Raw genomic sequence first — 15533 nt, 5'->3', positions numbered from 1 at the left:
GATGGGTGATTTTGGGTATAAACGAAATATTACTTAAACATACTTTTATGTGTTGCAAAATATTTTATATTTATCACAAATTTACTGCATGGATCTTAAATAGGTAGTCTTTCGTTGAGTGACAAGTTAAATAAATATATTATATTATTATATCGATAATATTTTAAACATTTTCTCAGTATTAAAATTTAAACAAAACATTTTATATTACCTGTCTATATTTTATAAAATCTAATCTTATCTCAAACAATAAACATTATTATTTATGATTTACACATTTCTTACAATATTTATATGAAAATTGAATAAAATAACTATACTATAAAGGTGAGTATTATGAGCAAAATGGTAAATTTTAAAGCGTCTCTTTTGATATTTATTATCATGCCCCTAACCTAGGTATACATATAATATTATGTGCATATTATGTTGTAATTTCCCTTTTGCCGTGTCAGAATTCGTTTTCCCTCCCATCAATCTGCGGCAGACCAAAAGGGAGGCAAAAGGTATTTCCGTTGGATACTCATACGTTACATCCCACGTTCATACATATAAGCATGAATTAATATAATATATCGGTCGACCGAATTATTTATTTCTCCCGGTTTGGACTAAGTGATATTGCCACCGAATGATATATTACATCTTTATGATAATGTCACAGAAATTATTAATCCGTTTTTATAACCGACATTAGAATATTATATAAAAATATTTATGTGACATTACACTTATGTATATAATATATAATACATTATACATACCAGTATAGAATCAGGTATGTAATAGGTATATAAAATTGATATATGATATTGGAGTGTAGATACATAAAGTACCTACGTACAAAAATATATGTTTTAGTTCCATCAATGTTTCTACTTTCCAATAAGTCATCCGGGAAACCTATACATTCTGCGAACGCAGTAAGTGGTCACGGAGTACCATAGAATCTGATTTCACCATTAATATCCACAAAGTAAGTCATCGGGTGTAACGATATTTTGGTAAAGCATTTTATAGAGACATAAATAATAATACATACAATTTTGTCGGACTGGTTTTGCTTGAGTTTAACAAGAATTTTTTAAAGCTGAAATAAACACGATGTCAGATTTAGAATTTCCTAATATCAAAAAACGTATAGAGCAGATACTGTTGAGTTTTCAAAAGTACTTACTTATGTGTGGAAATTGGGATTCCAGTAGATACCTACCTCGATTTTCCAGAAATATTGATTTTTATTGTAAAACTACAGTAATAATTAAGTAAATCTTAATTCAGTATAAAACCAAAACCTTTATAAACAATTTGTTTTTAGTTTGTAAACGGGTTTTCCTTTATCAATGATGTAATTTGTGTGACATACTATTATGATCTTTAATGACTGATTTTTGAGTATTACTACATCTCTACGAATAATTAATATAATATTGAAATATTAAATACTTCGCAAAGAAAGAATAAAGAAATAAAGCGTGCAGGAAAAAAATACTAAAAAATGTACTGCACTACAGTGGCTTAAAATATATATAATATAAATTATACATATTATACTATTTGACAGCCCCAGAGAATTCCGTCCTTTGTTGAAACTGTAATTGTGACCAACCCGGCAAGTGATATTATTTTCTAATAAATATTAAATTTCAAATACGTGGACACACGCGGATATAAATTCGCTGTTGACATTTTGTCAACAACGCCATGGTTAGAGTTCGGTGTGGACATACATTATTCAGATATTTCCGATACTAAATGTCACCGCTACAACTACGTCTCTTCGGCCAACGACACTAAAACGCAAACGAAATGTAAATTTTTTATTTTACACGATCGATGGGTAAATGTTCATACATATTTATAATAATATTGTACACAAGTTTTAAACGTGGCGGTGTCACTCGTGTTGATGTGTTGTAACCATCGACAATAGTTATATTATGAAAACTGCCGGACATGATCTATATATTATTGTCAAATTATGTATTATTTACGATTATAAAACAGGTAAAATAAAAACAAACTCCTTGCAAAAACGGTTTTTATTAAATTTGGCTCGCGTTATTAATATATTTTCAACTTTGCGGTTTGTTTTTGTTCTTATTATATTATATTATATCCTCGACCAGGAGTGTCTCTAGGGGAAATCGTTATGTACGACGTCCACACCAGAATGTGCACGTCAATAGTATACATAAATAATGACCGAGACCTTTGAAAGCCATGTGTGATCGATCCGAAATATTTTGTTTCGTTTTCGAGCTACATATACTTTTTGCTATCGCGTCTTCCTATTCCATAGAATACCGTAAAAAAAATTGCCAAAAAACCTTTATAATGTAATTCTTGGTTTACGTCAATGACGTAAAAAAAAAATATACAAAGGCTTAAAGAATATATAGATGGGAAATACCCATTATCATTGTTGTTGTTATAATAATGATGTGACCGGTCCGACAGTACCTTATAAATATTATAATATGCATTCGATATAATACCCTGTAATGTACATGTGAGCATAATAATAATAATAGTATAAAATACAAACAATAATAATAAAACAATTACCTCATTGCAATTATGGTCGATACCGCGTGGTACATTTGGTGTTTCCTTTTTTTTTTTACCGAGGTATAAGTATAATTATTTTTTTTTATTTGGCGAGAGCACACATCAAACAGCCAAACAAAAAAATGAAAAAAACACACAAAACATTATGTTAGTAAAGCTGAATAAAAAAACAACTAAATTAATATACAATATATTAAATAATGATACTAAGTTGGTTAATTAAACTACAACTCGAATTCATATTCCCATAAAAATAACTACGTATCTCGGAAAAAGTGTATTCGACACCGTGTATACAATGTAAACATATTAAAAAAATATTATTTATTTAATTAGGTATAGAGGTATGTATATAGGTATGTAACTATTACATTTTTAACGTCAAATTCGAGGAATGTTTTTTAAATTAATGGTGTAATATGCATTCAGGCGAATTGTTTTCATTATTATTTTTTTTTATGAAAATCATATTATGACGATATTTTGTTTTATTCATATATATATTATATATATTATATCAACCAAAGTATACCTGTATATTATCATTCCTTACAAATCAAATATAAATCGGTGCGGGTTTCATTCACAGAAAAAGTAATTAATAATACATTTTTTCGAACGATTGTTATTAAAAAAAAAAGTTCTGTTACAAAATAATTTAATAATGTAAATGATAATGTTTACCAATAGATCAAATACATACACTTACACTTACTTTATTCACTACAAAATTAACAAAAGAGGCTATTTGTTTTTTATGTAAGCCATTGTAACTTTTCAGGTACCTACAGGAATGATAAGACATATTTTATGACTGAGTTTTACGATTTTAGTTCCGAGAATTAATTTTTCGTACTCTCGGGGGATAAATATATCTTTACGAGCAATGTTATTTTTGACAATGAACTAAAATGTATAATTTTCAAAAAAAAAATGTATTTTAGAAAACATTTTATTGAAATAACTTCTGAAGCTAATATATTAACTAAAATTAATTATTATTACGGTAGAAACCACCATTAAAATCGTTCACGATCTATACAGAGTGATGCACTAAGCTCCTTTAATAAAGCATATATTTAAATTATGGTTTATAACATTTTTGAACTACTAATATACAATATTTTTAAATACTTTGATTTGTTTAACATTTAAGGTGTGTCTTCTGATGATAAAAATCTTTTTTTAAATGAAAACTAACCTTTTTTTAGAAAACAAATAATCAAAACTCGAACAAGAAGTATTTGAGTTATTATTTTTTATGTAGGTACAAATAATATATTAGTCCTCAATAACGGTTTTACATCAAATATAAAATGAATGAAATACTTAGTCTGGTTATTATACTCAGACAATGTTCACAATTTATAAAACTTTAGTGAATTAAATATTAATTAATATAATTTTCAAACCATTTAAGTCCACATATCTTCTAAAACTATTACTATCATATATGGATTATTATCAATAGTATATAAATATTAGTTTTCAGAAACTATTCGTTCAAATTTATTTTTTAAATGCATTAATATGTTTTAAAAAAATTGAATACTTGATTATTTACAGTAAAGAGGTTCTTAAATTATTAAAAAATCTGAATACTTAAAAATATGGTCCTTACGTATATTTTTAAGTTCTAAAAATTAAAATTTGAATTAACTCATTGTTAAATGAAAAAATTGGGATGATCATCTTATAAGTTAAAATATGTAGCATATACGCCTTCTTTTAAATAGTACGAATACTATTTTTGAATAACTTGGTAGTAGAAAATAATATTAAACCAATCACGTAGTTTTTACATAAATGTACTAAGTATCTTGAGATATAAAATCGGCTTACTTTGATTAATATAATATAATATTATATTCATTGAGAAGAAATTTATATTACACAAACCAAAAAAAAAGAGTTTGTTATGAGGCAATTAAAAATAATGTCTGCTTGTAAGTTGTAAGACATAAAATAACTATAAAAGTTTTAAACAGGTACGATATTTTGAATTGTAAAAACGAAATGCATATTATACATTTACAATAACGTTGTGTTTTATCGTAGAATTTACATTTACACGTTTGATCACTGTCGGTAATTTAATCACCTAGCTTAAAATTATTTTGTCGACACCTTTTTTCATAGTAGGTCTTATGCAATTAAATGTAATAATTATTATAGGTTTGCATATTTTTGATCATATGATTATTATAGTTTTGTAGCGAAACATGATACTTAAAATTATATGAATTGTATACTACTGGAATCGAATGTAAATGCAATGTTATTAAAAATGAACGTTCACGAGTTGTCTCGATTTCTCGAGAACTCTTAGCACGCCGCGTGGGCGCATGTGTGACAGCTGGTGTTTAAGCAGTACAGAGTTATGCGCGTGAACAGCATTATATCTATTTCAATGGTTTGTGTGATATAATAATATGAATGATGACTGCTACAGTTACATCTTAATGATAAAAAAAAAATGTCATTATCTTAACGTATATTATACGATCGGAAAGGAACCCGTACCTAATACCAACTATATAAGTATTGGGCGTATATGGATTTTGAAAACGGAGACGTTGCTGTCGGTCCGTTAGAATCCATAATAGTATAATACGACTTGAATAGTATCGTTTTATCTATATTATATACTACCGCAGAGGTCGATTGATTGACTCAACCGTACAATAAGTGATACCTAATAGTGTATTTCAACAACGGTTCATCGAGATAAATCATGGGTTTCGAGACGATGGTATACAATCCACGACGGCAATAATTATTGCGCTGTGGTTAATCGATAAAAAAAAATATGATTTCATTTTATTAACATTGCGAAATAATCCTAGCATGCCCGGGAAACACCATTTGTAACGTCATAATACCATCGTCTTGTTTCCGCAGTTTTATTATGCTCGCAGGCCTATCCACTTATGTTCATGTGACGTATAATATAGGAAACCGATTACTGCGCTTGCTCGACAAGAATCGCGAGTATATAATATGATATTATATATATATTAATATATATGTATATGAATTCGAGTTGTAAGCTCATTAGCCGCCGTAGGCTACACGATCGACTACTTATCTGACTAAACGTTAATCTATCTAGACGCCCAATCTCATCAGTCCTATGTATACATAAAATATACTCTATACGGTGTTACATAACGTATACACTATATACAATATAATATAAAAATAATAGCGATTCGACATATATGCGATGTGGTCCATATTTAAATAGCTACCCTAATTTTAAGTCAATTTTTCTACTTTTGTATTTTTGAAGTGGGTATTTATATTATAATTTATTATATGTAACTCTTATTTTTTATAAAACTTGTTTGGTTTCTAGTATAATATTATATTTTATTATGGTTTTGGGCTGGATAAACATTTTTTTTCTGACCGTTACAGTTACCATGGAAATCAAACAATGAATACAATTATAACGATTAATCGCCATTAGGTTATATCGATTATTTTCTTAACGATTCCCGTTAAAGTTGCAATGGCAACCAAACATTAACAAATAAATAAATAGTATTTTATAAACTGATTTTTCAATACACAATGATCCGTATTTCGACATATTAGAATTGCTTTGTACTATATTTGTTACTTTATAACAGTGACCACTAAAAACATGTATATTATGATTCAATGTATATATGAGAAACGAAGAAAATATCAAATTTTTTTGTGCTAGTATACATCTAAACATTTTTTTTATTAATAAAAATAAATACACAAACCTAAAAGAACTATAACAACAAAAATCTTGGATTTTATTTTTACAAATGTAGTATATAAATACTTCACTGTATAAAAATAATTGTTTTTCTAAAATCACATAAAATTGACTTAAAAAATGAGTGTAGTATTTTAAATGGGTCATCTTGTCTGTACATATATATAGCTATCTCTATATGTATTACAAAGTTTGTGACTTAGTGTCCAAGCTAAATATAATAAATTATGTCTGAACAGGTACCTGCAAATGTTAAACATCAAATTCTACAATAGTTTTAGTAATAATAATATATAAAATAAATATAAAAGATTTTAATCGACCGATGAGATTGTTGATTGATATTTTATGATCCTACTTTTGTACAATATGTTACAATTTTCCTGTTAGCTACGTTAAATTGAGAATATAATATATATTATTGTAAATTATGGTAAAATAGTAAATAAAATGTAATATCCAACACTAATATACATTATTATTTCCTATGAAAAATACGAATCAATTGAGAAAAAAAATATTAAATAATTTAATAACCGTTATAATAAAATATAATGTAGGTATGTATACATTATAATGTTATAGATAAATCTAAAACGTGCCTACTATTATTTGGTTAAATAAAAAATTTTAGTTAAGTATTATATTACACGGATATCTATTATACATATATTATAATAAACTGTTATAAAACCACTCACTTTTCATCCTTTTGTGTCGTATTGTTGTTGGTCGGCCCACTGGTTGTCTTCAGGCTCTTGATGGCCTTTAACCATTTGGATTTCATGCTGCCACTGGACGACGACGATAGTTTCCTATCTCGTGCGTTCGATTCGGTCGCTTCTAGCTTGGATGCGAACAGATCTTTCTAAACATATTTAAACGTGAAACTTGATCAGTTTTTGACATACAATTTCATATTAAGTAGGTACAATATTATATCGCGCGGTCATGGAGGTTTATGGATAGAAATAATCGCCTTCGTTATTTTTATTTTCAACCGTCGATCATAAAACTGTGTTGTATTAAATTTTGATGATTTGTGTCAAGTCTATATTTATGTATACATAATATTGTATGTGGTAGGTATTATATTATATAATGAGCGCGAACGCGAACGCAAACTTACAAGGAGTAACCCCTACCCACTAACAGTGTAAAATAGAAAAGCGTGTAGGTGTCAGAGATTGGTGTATATTTACTTCCGCTCTGAAATCGTCATCGTCATAAGCAAGAAACCAACGGTGTTTACGTATACGGAAACATTAAATGAGTGAAAATAAAAGGCGAAAATTGCGTTACGTTAAAAAAAAACTCATACTATATACTGCATGGCATCTATTTTCGTACAAGTTATTTCTACCCATAAAACAGTTTCTAATACGATTTTCTTTCTTTCGAGTGTAATTTATATAATATATGAGTCCGTATAATTTTTTTTAATACGTCGAACTTTTTGGAATTGACGTCATGCAAACGGATGGACTCCATTTAGAGATTCACTCGGATATATATTTACGTGTATATGTGTGTGTGTGTGTGTGTGTGTGTGTATCTCTTAGGCCTGGAGAAACCGTAACTTGCCGACATCGGTTGCTTTTGTGCGGTCCTCACAATAAAAGGTTTTTTCGATTCTACCACAGCCAATGTTTTACTTCTTCTGGTTCGGTGAGAAAGGAAAAAAAATATCATGTGAAAAAATATAACGCTAAACGATCATAAATGACTGAGCATTTTCAGAGAAGTCATAAAAAATAAAGTTTAGACGCATTAGTACCCCATATGGCAAAATAGTTCTAAGTTAAAATGTTCTTTAAAGTTTTCAACAACTTGAATAATCTATACATAGAAAGCATCAAAGCGGTATGCAACTGGTAGTATAAAATATAAAGCATAGTGAAATGAATGTTTTTCTATTTTTTTTTTTTTTTAATGTATATAATTGTAACATTATAGAGATGTAATGAATATTTCTGCATATAGGGTACAATTAAATATGTAAATTCATAATTGATATATTATGATGTACCTATGTAAGAGAAAATAGTGCATTAGGAGAATACATTACAACAGTTTTTAAAAGTTACAAAATGTGCACGAGCTTGATTATTAAATGTTACGATAGGTTTTTTTATTAATCAATTAATGTATTTGTTTACACTCACGTCACATAATACATGGTTTAATTCAAATAATTTTGTTAATAGCGCTCCTTGTACATGTACATTTTAATCAATATTTACAATGTTTTTTCCAAACATAGTTACATTATTTTAGTGCATATCTATGTTTTATTTTAATGAATAAATTTATTACAATGAATAACATGTACAAAATATGCGGATAATATTATTAATAACAAAAAGCCTAAACATAATGAAAATGATAAGCCACACCACATGGGGAGACGACGAAGACACTCTCATAAAAATACACAAAAATCTAATTTGAGGACCACAGTGCAACAATCTACCAATCAGCTAAACCATCATAAAATAATTGACACGTCTAACAACACAAGCATAAGAGTCGCTTTGGAAGCTTTTCGTTCAAGTCCTATCGAAAGCATTCAAAATCTGGCACTAAAACCTCCTTCCGAGCTATGAAAAATTGAAAAATCCCCACTCTACGCACAGGCATTACTAGAAATCCAGACGACCCAGGAAATAAGTGCATATAAGAATTCAAAAAGTACACCAAAGAATATGGATCAGAACTAATTCTAAAAATTAACAAATTTGTTCGGCGTTAAGTTTTGTAATGTGGGATTGTCATAAGCAAAACTAAAAAAGTTATATATTTTTATTGAGTTACCTAATATTTATTGACTCAATGCCTGACTAAACGTTTAGTTATAAAATAAAATAAAATAAAAATTACCCTTAAGGACCAAAAATTTCTACAGATAAACCTTTGGTTGTGAATATATTTTTTCACCTAGTTAGAACTTTTTTGTTCTGAATTTCATGTGAGTTTCCCGGCAAACAAAATTTGGTTAAACAAAAGAGGACGTGACATTGAAACTAAAATAATACTATATATATTATTTATAGAATTTTTTTATTTTGTTAATAAATATAAAATAGTTATACACCAATTATATTTGTCTATTATATTAAATTTATTATTATAGTATAGATGTTAGTATGTTACAATGATTAAGATATAGAAATTTGATTTTAACATTTTAATTAAGAACCGAAATGTTCAATTTAGATTATTACCTATTAAATAACCTATTTTGATAACTCTTTGGATAATGTGTCTAAATGGTAGTTTGGGAGTTTATATTATAGAGAATCAATAAATTAACATACATATTATATAAAAAAAAACTCAAATTATTCCATTGTATTTTTGAGCTCACGGTATACTTAGCGATAACCACTCGAAAATTGTTCATATAATATATTATATAGATCTCTTACATTATACTATCACTATAGTGAGTCGACAATATTAACCTAATGCATTCCATTAATTGTAAGAGAACTGTTTTAACATTTGTGACATCAAAAACATTCGGTGATTTATTCAATCATAATAAAATAACTGTTTTTAGCTTTGAGCGCTAACAGCTTAGACGAAGGGGGAATATAATTCTTTTGAATTTTGACGTTTGAAAATTTAACTCTGCTAGTTTCAACTAGATGATTTATAATATAATATCATTATAATAAAATGTAAATAACCACGATCTTATTGTATAAAAGTGAAGTACAATGTACTGTATTTTATCATGTTAAATTATTCATTATAAATAAGATGACAATCTCAAGGGCTAAGAGTAAGTTGTTGAAAATTAGACTACGCCCTAGATGAATTGTTGAACTTGCCTGGAAGTTGTATAACGAAATAATATAGTTAAAGTTTACCGTCAATTTATTGTCTATAGTTAAAATGTTAATTTTAAAATGAGTTGTCTTCTATTTAAAAAGAAATATATATCTACACTACATTAATTATACATAATAAAAAACAACACATATATCTATAATTTAACCAAATAAAACCCATAATCAATGTAATAATAATAATAATAATAATAATAATAATAATAATAATAATAATAATAATAATAATAATAATAATAATAATATTAATAGTAATACTAATATGATAGTACATTTATTTATATAATATTAACTTTAGAACAAACGACGGAAAATGATACACTTAATATTTAAAATCGAATCACTTCGTACATCTTAGATTCTGAGCGAAGCGATGAATGTATTGATTTTACAATGATGTGTGTTTTTTTTTTATTTTTGTGTCTGTCATCACCTTTTAGGACAGTAAAAGTGCTTGGATTTTCTTCAATAGTAACTTTTCTGATAGGAAAGTGAATCTAGTTGGTACTTTGGGGGGTCAAAAGTAAAAATTTCCCAGTAGTTTTCACAAGCGACGTGAAAAACAAAAGAAAAATTAAGGAAAAACGAGAATTTTTACGCAAAATCTGTTTTCAAGAAAATCGATTTTGGTTTTTAGTGTAACTTTAAAACAAATGACCGTAGGGACATGAAATTTTGACTGAATGTTTATATTAGCATTTTCTATACACCATACAATTTACAAAATATTTTGACTCTTTTTGAGCTGTTTACGGCCATTGTCAGTTTTCAATTTTTTTAGTTTTTTTTTCTATAAATATCAATAAAATTTTATCTGTTGAGTAAAAAAGCTTGAAAATTTAATAGAAGGCTCCTAGGTTATTATTTCAAAGGCAGATGAAAAAAATTAAAAATCCTTAGTCACAGTTTTTATTTATAAGCATTTAAAGTTCAAATTTTGACAAAATACGGAAAAATCACGAAAAATAGCAAATTATTTTGAGTTGAGAATTCATAAAAATTTTTCTTTTTAAATCTAAGATTTGAAAATGTAATATAAGATTACTCATATGTTTGTCTACCTTTATCAAAAAAAAAATGTCTAGAAGAAACTTAAATTAAATTTTTATGAGCGTCTGAAATTTATATTTTTACAACATTTGATATTTAATCGATTTCTCATGTAACAATTTTCTTATTTTATTGTAATTAAAAAACGAATGACTGTAGATACTTGAAAATTTCACTGAATGTTTATATTAGAATTTTCTACACACCATACAATTTTGAAAATATTTTGAATCTTTTTGAGCTGTTTACGGAAATTGTCAGTTTTCAATTTTTTTAGTTTTTTTTTCTATAAATATCAATAAATTTTAATTTGTTGGGTAAAAATGCGTGAAAATTTAATATAAGGCTCCTGATATATCGTTCTAATAGCAGTTGAAAAATGTTAAAAATACATAGGCACAATTTTATTTTATAAGCATTTAAAGTTCAAATTTTGACAACATTTATCAAATTTATAATTTATTAATTATTTTGTAGTTAAATTAAATAAAAATTTATAAATTTTTAACTTTTATGGCTAAGGATTGAAAATTTAAAACAAGGTTCCACGTAAATAGGTTATATATAAATTACTTTATTCACAATAATATCATCAAATATACTTGGTAATATCATAGGCTGACTGACCGTTTTCGCTCAGATTCGTTTTTCTTATACAATGATATTATATCATTGAATTCAAATTTAACACCATCCATTACAGTGACCTACTTGTAACCTACTGTACAGCAGAGCGACATCCACTTATCCACCTTTTTGTAATTGGTACGTGTATCACGAAGACAACAGCATGTGTATAGTGCATAATAATATTATACCTATACACACATTAAACCAATGTAATAATTATTACTTATGTATTATTTATTTATAAATTATTTTGAACATAATCGTTTTCCATTTTAAAATATTTTACAAAAAATTAAAAAACGAAACATTCATCCACTACGAATTAATTAAATACAATAAAATACAAACTAGAATTGTTGAAATAGAATAAAATATTGATTTCTAGTTTTCCAAGGAGTAAATTTTATTAGTGATAATATTAAAACCTATACGTGTCTTCTACGAGTTCTACGTGATATTCATTAATCTATATTTATATTTTATAGTAAGTATATATATATTATATATCAATATAAACAAAATAATGATATTAATATTAAAACAATAATTTAATACTGTTAGAAATGTGTATATTTAGTGGATATTTTTAATTCAATATAGGTGCCAGATGGTTCACGCATATTTGAAAGTTTATTATATTATTATCAGTGAGCAATAGCTAATGATATTATGGTATGATAATTAAAATAATGTAAATAAAAGTTTTAAATTTTTATTGTTATTGTATATAAATAAAAACATGTAAATATTTCAATTTTTATGGAATAACACTAAATAATAGAACGTGAACAACTCTTACGAAACAACATTTTAAAAGTCTAATTATTTCCTTTGATTTTTTGTTTTTATCGATCTTTGTTAATCGTAAACCAATACATTTGTTTTTATTTTTTAATTTATCTGAATTAATTTGGCAAATATGGCCATTATAGTTTGAAAGTCTTATTTACACTTCCGTTTTCTATTATTTACAATTTAAAACTACCTACCTAGTCAATTATTCTATCAGGGGTTTGCACGTTTGTTAGGACTATAATAAGAAGCATTTCGGAAAATGAAACTAGTGTGTATGTTTCATATTAAACCACTAATTAACGCGTGTAAAGTAAACTCTGCGGAAACGGGGAATAGTTTAACTACCAGTATTATAATAATTACGCAGAAATGTTAGCACATAAATTATGGCTCAATTAAATGAAGATTAATGATATTATTATATTTTCCGATTATGATATCAAAATAATTGTATATAATTAAAATACTCTTTGTTTGACATAAAATAGTAAGTATATTGAATCCAAATCGTTACTTACTCAAGTGCGTTGTTATTGGTGCAAAGTATTAAAATATGCAAAATAATTTTGTAAATAATAATACAAGTGTCGGTTAACATTAAAAAAATTATTAAAAACCCTATACAGTCCATAGGTATCTACTATATTTAATATTTTTAATTTCTGCCGGAACGATAAAGAATATATAGAGGTACCTACGCGTATTATATATAATATTATTGGCCGTACAACGATATTATTATTTTTAAGTTTCTAATTTCGTGCAGTATAAGTTAAGCCGATCATTAATAATTGGTTGAAAATATCATGTATTGTATATGTCGATAACATATAAATATAACCATTAACCAATATAACTCCTTGCAGAATGCTTCAGGTAGGTATATTATTATCCTGTAGCGTTTTAATCAAAATGTAATAGGTACCTATAATATATATATATATTAATGAAGTGACTGTATAGCTCTTTAATAATTTATCGGCTGACATTTATTTGTTTTTGAAATAAAATAAATTAGTTTTGCGCACCCACTTTCCAATTCCGCCGTCAATGTTGAAAGTCGACACGGTTTCATTGTGACTGGCAAAAATTGGAGTTTTTATTTCTTTTAAATCTACCAGAACGGATTACTCGTTAAAAATAACAAAAATTTTTTTTTTTAGGAAATATATTGTGCACGCACTATTGAAACATCGCCACAACTATATTTTGTTCGGTAAACATTGGATATCTACTTGTTATGCAGCTGGAAGTGTTTAAACAATAACATATCGGTGCTGAAGACGATTGCTGCAGACCTTTATAGAGAGACTGGAAAGTGCATAATAATAATAATAATAAATTATTATTATAGGTATATAATTTTGTGTATTGCACCGTGTGGCGGACAAAGAGATCGTTAACGTATAAATATGCGGTGGACGAAGTTGGACCTTTAAGAGATTTACATTATATTATTATATATGACAATATAAATGCTCACCGAGGACGAGTGACGCGATAATATTATTATGAGCGTCGCATATCTCGCGGAGTCGGTTTACGCCACCGTGTCGCGTCATATAGTTTGCCGAGCGTTCAATTTCCTGCGCTTAAAACCACCCCGACAAAATAATATAATATCCATTATAATATGATATCACCGTCGCGTAATCGGCACATCATACTCTGTCTCATATGCCATCTCATGTTTCCACACTGGTAATCGCGGGCAATCTATAATAACGACAAATAGGTACCTCTATATGCTTATGCGCATACATGTCCTAAGTTATGACAGTCAAATCAGTTGAACAAAAATTATTGTATGCGACGGTAACTGTTCGGTATAGTAGGTTAGGTCGGACATGCACGTCTCACGCGCGCGGTACCTTCCAAAATCGTAGAAAATGAGCGGCCGCATGTACCTGCCTATTGTACCTCACTAGACGTTTTTCGCTAAACGGACAGATAGGCCAGGGAATGGCGGCTTTAGGAGATTACGACATGAAGGCTTCGAGAGGCTATGAGTACGATCAGGCATAGAGAGAGAGAGAGAGAGCGCACGGAAAGAGAGAGAGAGATACAGAGAGATATACGGAAAGAGATAAATGACGACGAGAGAATGAGACTGTTCTGTCTACCATCCAACTATAAACGACCTTTATGTACTTGTAATAATATATATAAAAGACGTCCACTGGATGCCAAAAAAAAATCCATCAAGACTAGAAAAATTTAATTAAAAAGAAAAAGGAGCAATCGTTAAATTTTCAGCCTCTTTATTCCATTACTACATTTTTGGCTTCCGTGAAATTTAGTTTAGCGCGTATTCCGTTACAACTCATCGCTGACGGGTTTTTATTTAATCAAATCTGGTCGATTTATCTGCAGTCTCATTACGAAAAAAAACAGCCTTTTAAAATTAAGTTTGAGAAAATAATAACATGTAGAACAACCGACATATATATATATATATATATATATATTAAATATATAAAAAAAAAAAGAACGGTCGAAAACCCGTCAAGTCTGCTATGTATATATATATATATATATATATATATACGACATACCTCTATAGACAATCTTGGATTTGTAAAAAATACGTTTCACAACATTTTTTTTTGTAGCCGGGATAAAACGCTGTAAAAACAGCTCGCGGCGAAGCATATGAACTTTCAACAAAAAGATAGTGTACCGCGATGTGTGCATCCAAATATTATATACAATGCGGCCGTATAGCAAGCCAAAGCTAATAGAATATTATCGTGAGGTGTTCTACGTACGCATGCCTATTCAATAAACATATATTATTGTTCTCACGAGTGCTGAGGCGCAAAGAGAAATTGATAACCAAAATAGGTATTGGAAGTGGTGGGAGGGGAGGAAATAATAGA

At 27.9% G+C, this 15533-nt stretch overlaps 1 protein-coding gene across 13 annotated transcripts in view; it reads right to left on the bottom strand.

The window, feature by feature from the left end:
• Nucleotides 1–15533, bottom strand: part of LOC132951880 (uncharacterized) — a 278489-nt gene that overhangs the window by 59061 nt on the left and 203895 nt on the right. For 12 of the 13 annotated variants that reach the window (XM_061023904.1, XM_061023905.1, XM_061023907.1 and 9 more), the window contains 2 exons: nt 7027–7193; nt 2569–2613 (listed from right to left, as the gene is read on the bottom strand). In XM_061023904.1, the coding sequence (XP_060879887.1) occupies nt 2569–2613; nt 7027–7193 (212 nt within the window). The remainder of the gene's footprint in view (nt 1–2568; nt 2614–7026; nt 7194–15533) is intronic. The other variant, XM_061023906.1, reaches the window with a different exon arrangement.

Source organism: Metopolophium dirhodum, chromosome 9, assembly GCF_019925205.1.
Source record: "Metopolophium dirhodum isolate CAU chromosome 9, ASM1992520v1, whole genome shotgun sequence".
NCBI classification, from domain to species: domain Eukaryota; kingdom Metazoa; phylum Arthropoda; class Insecta; order Hemiptera; family Aphididae; genus Metopolophium; species Metopolophium dirhodum.
This window is presented reverse-complemented; position numbering and strand designations above follow the sequence as displayed.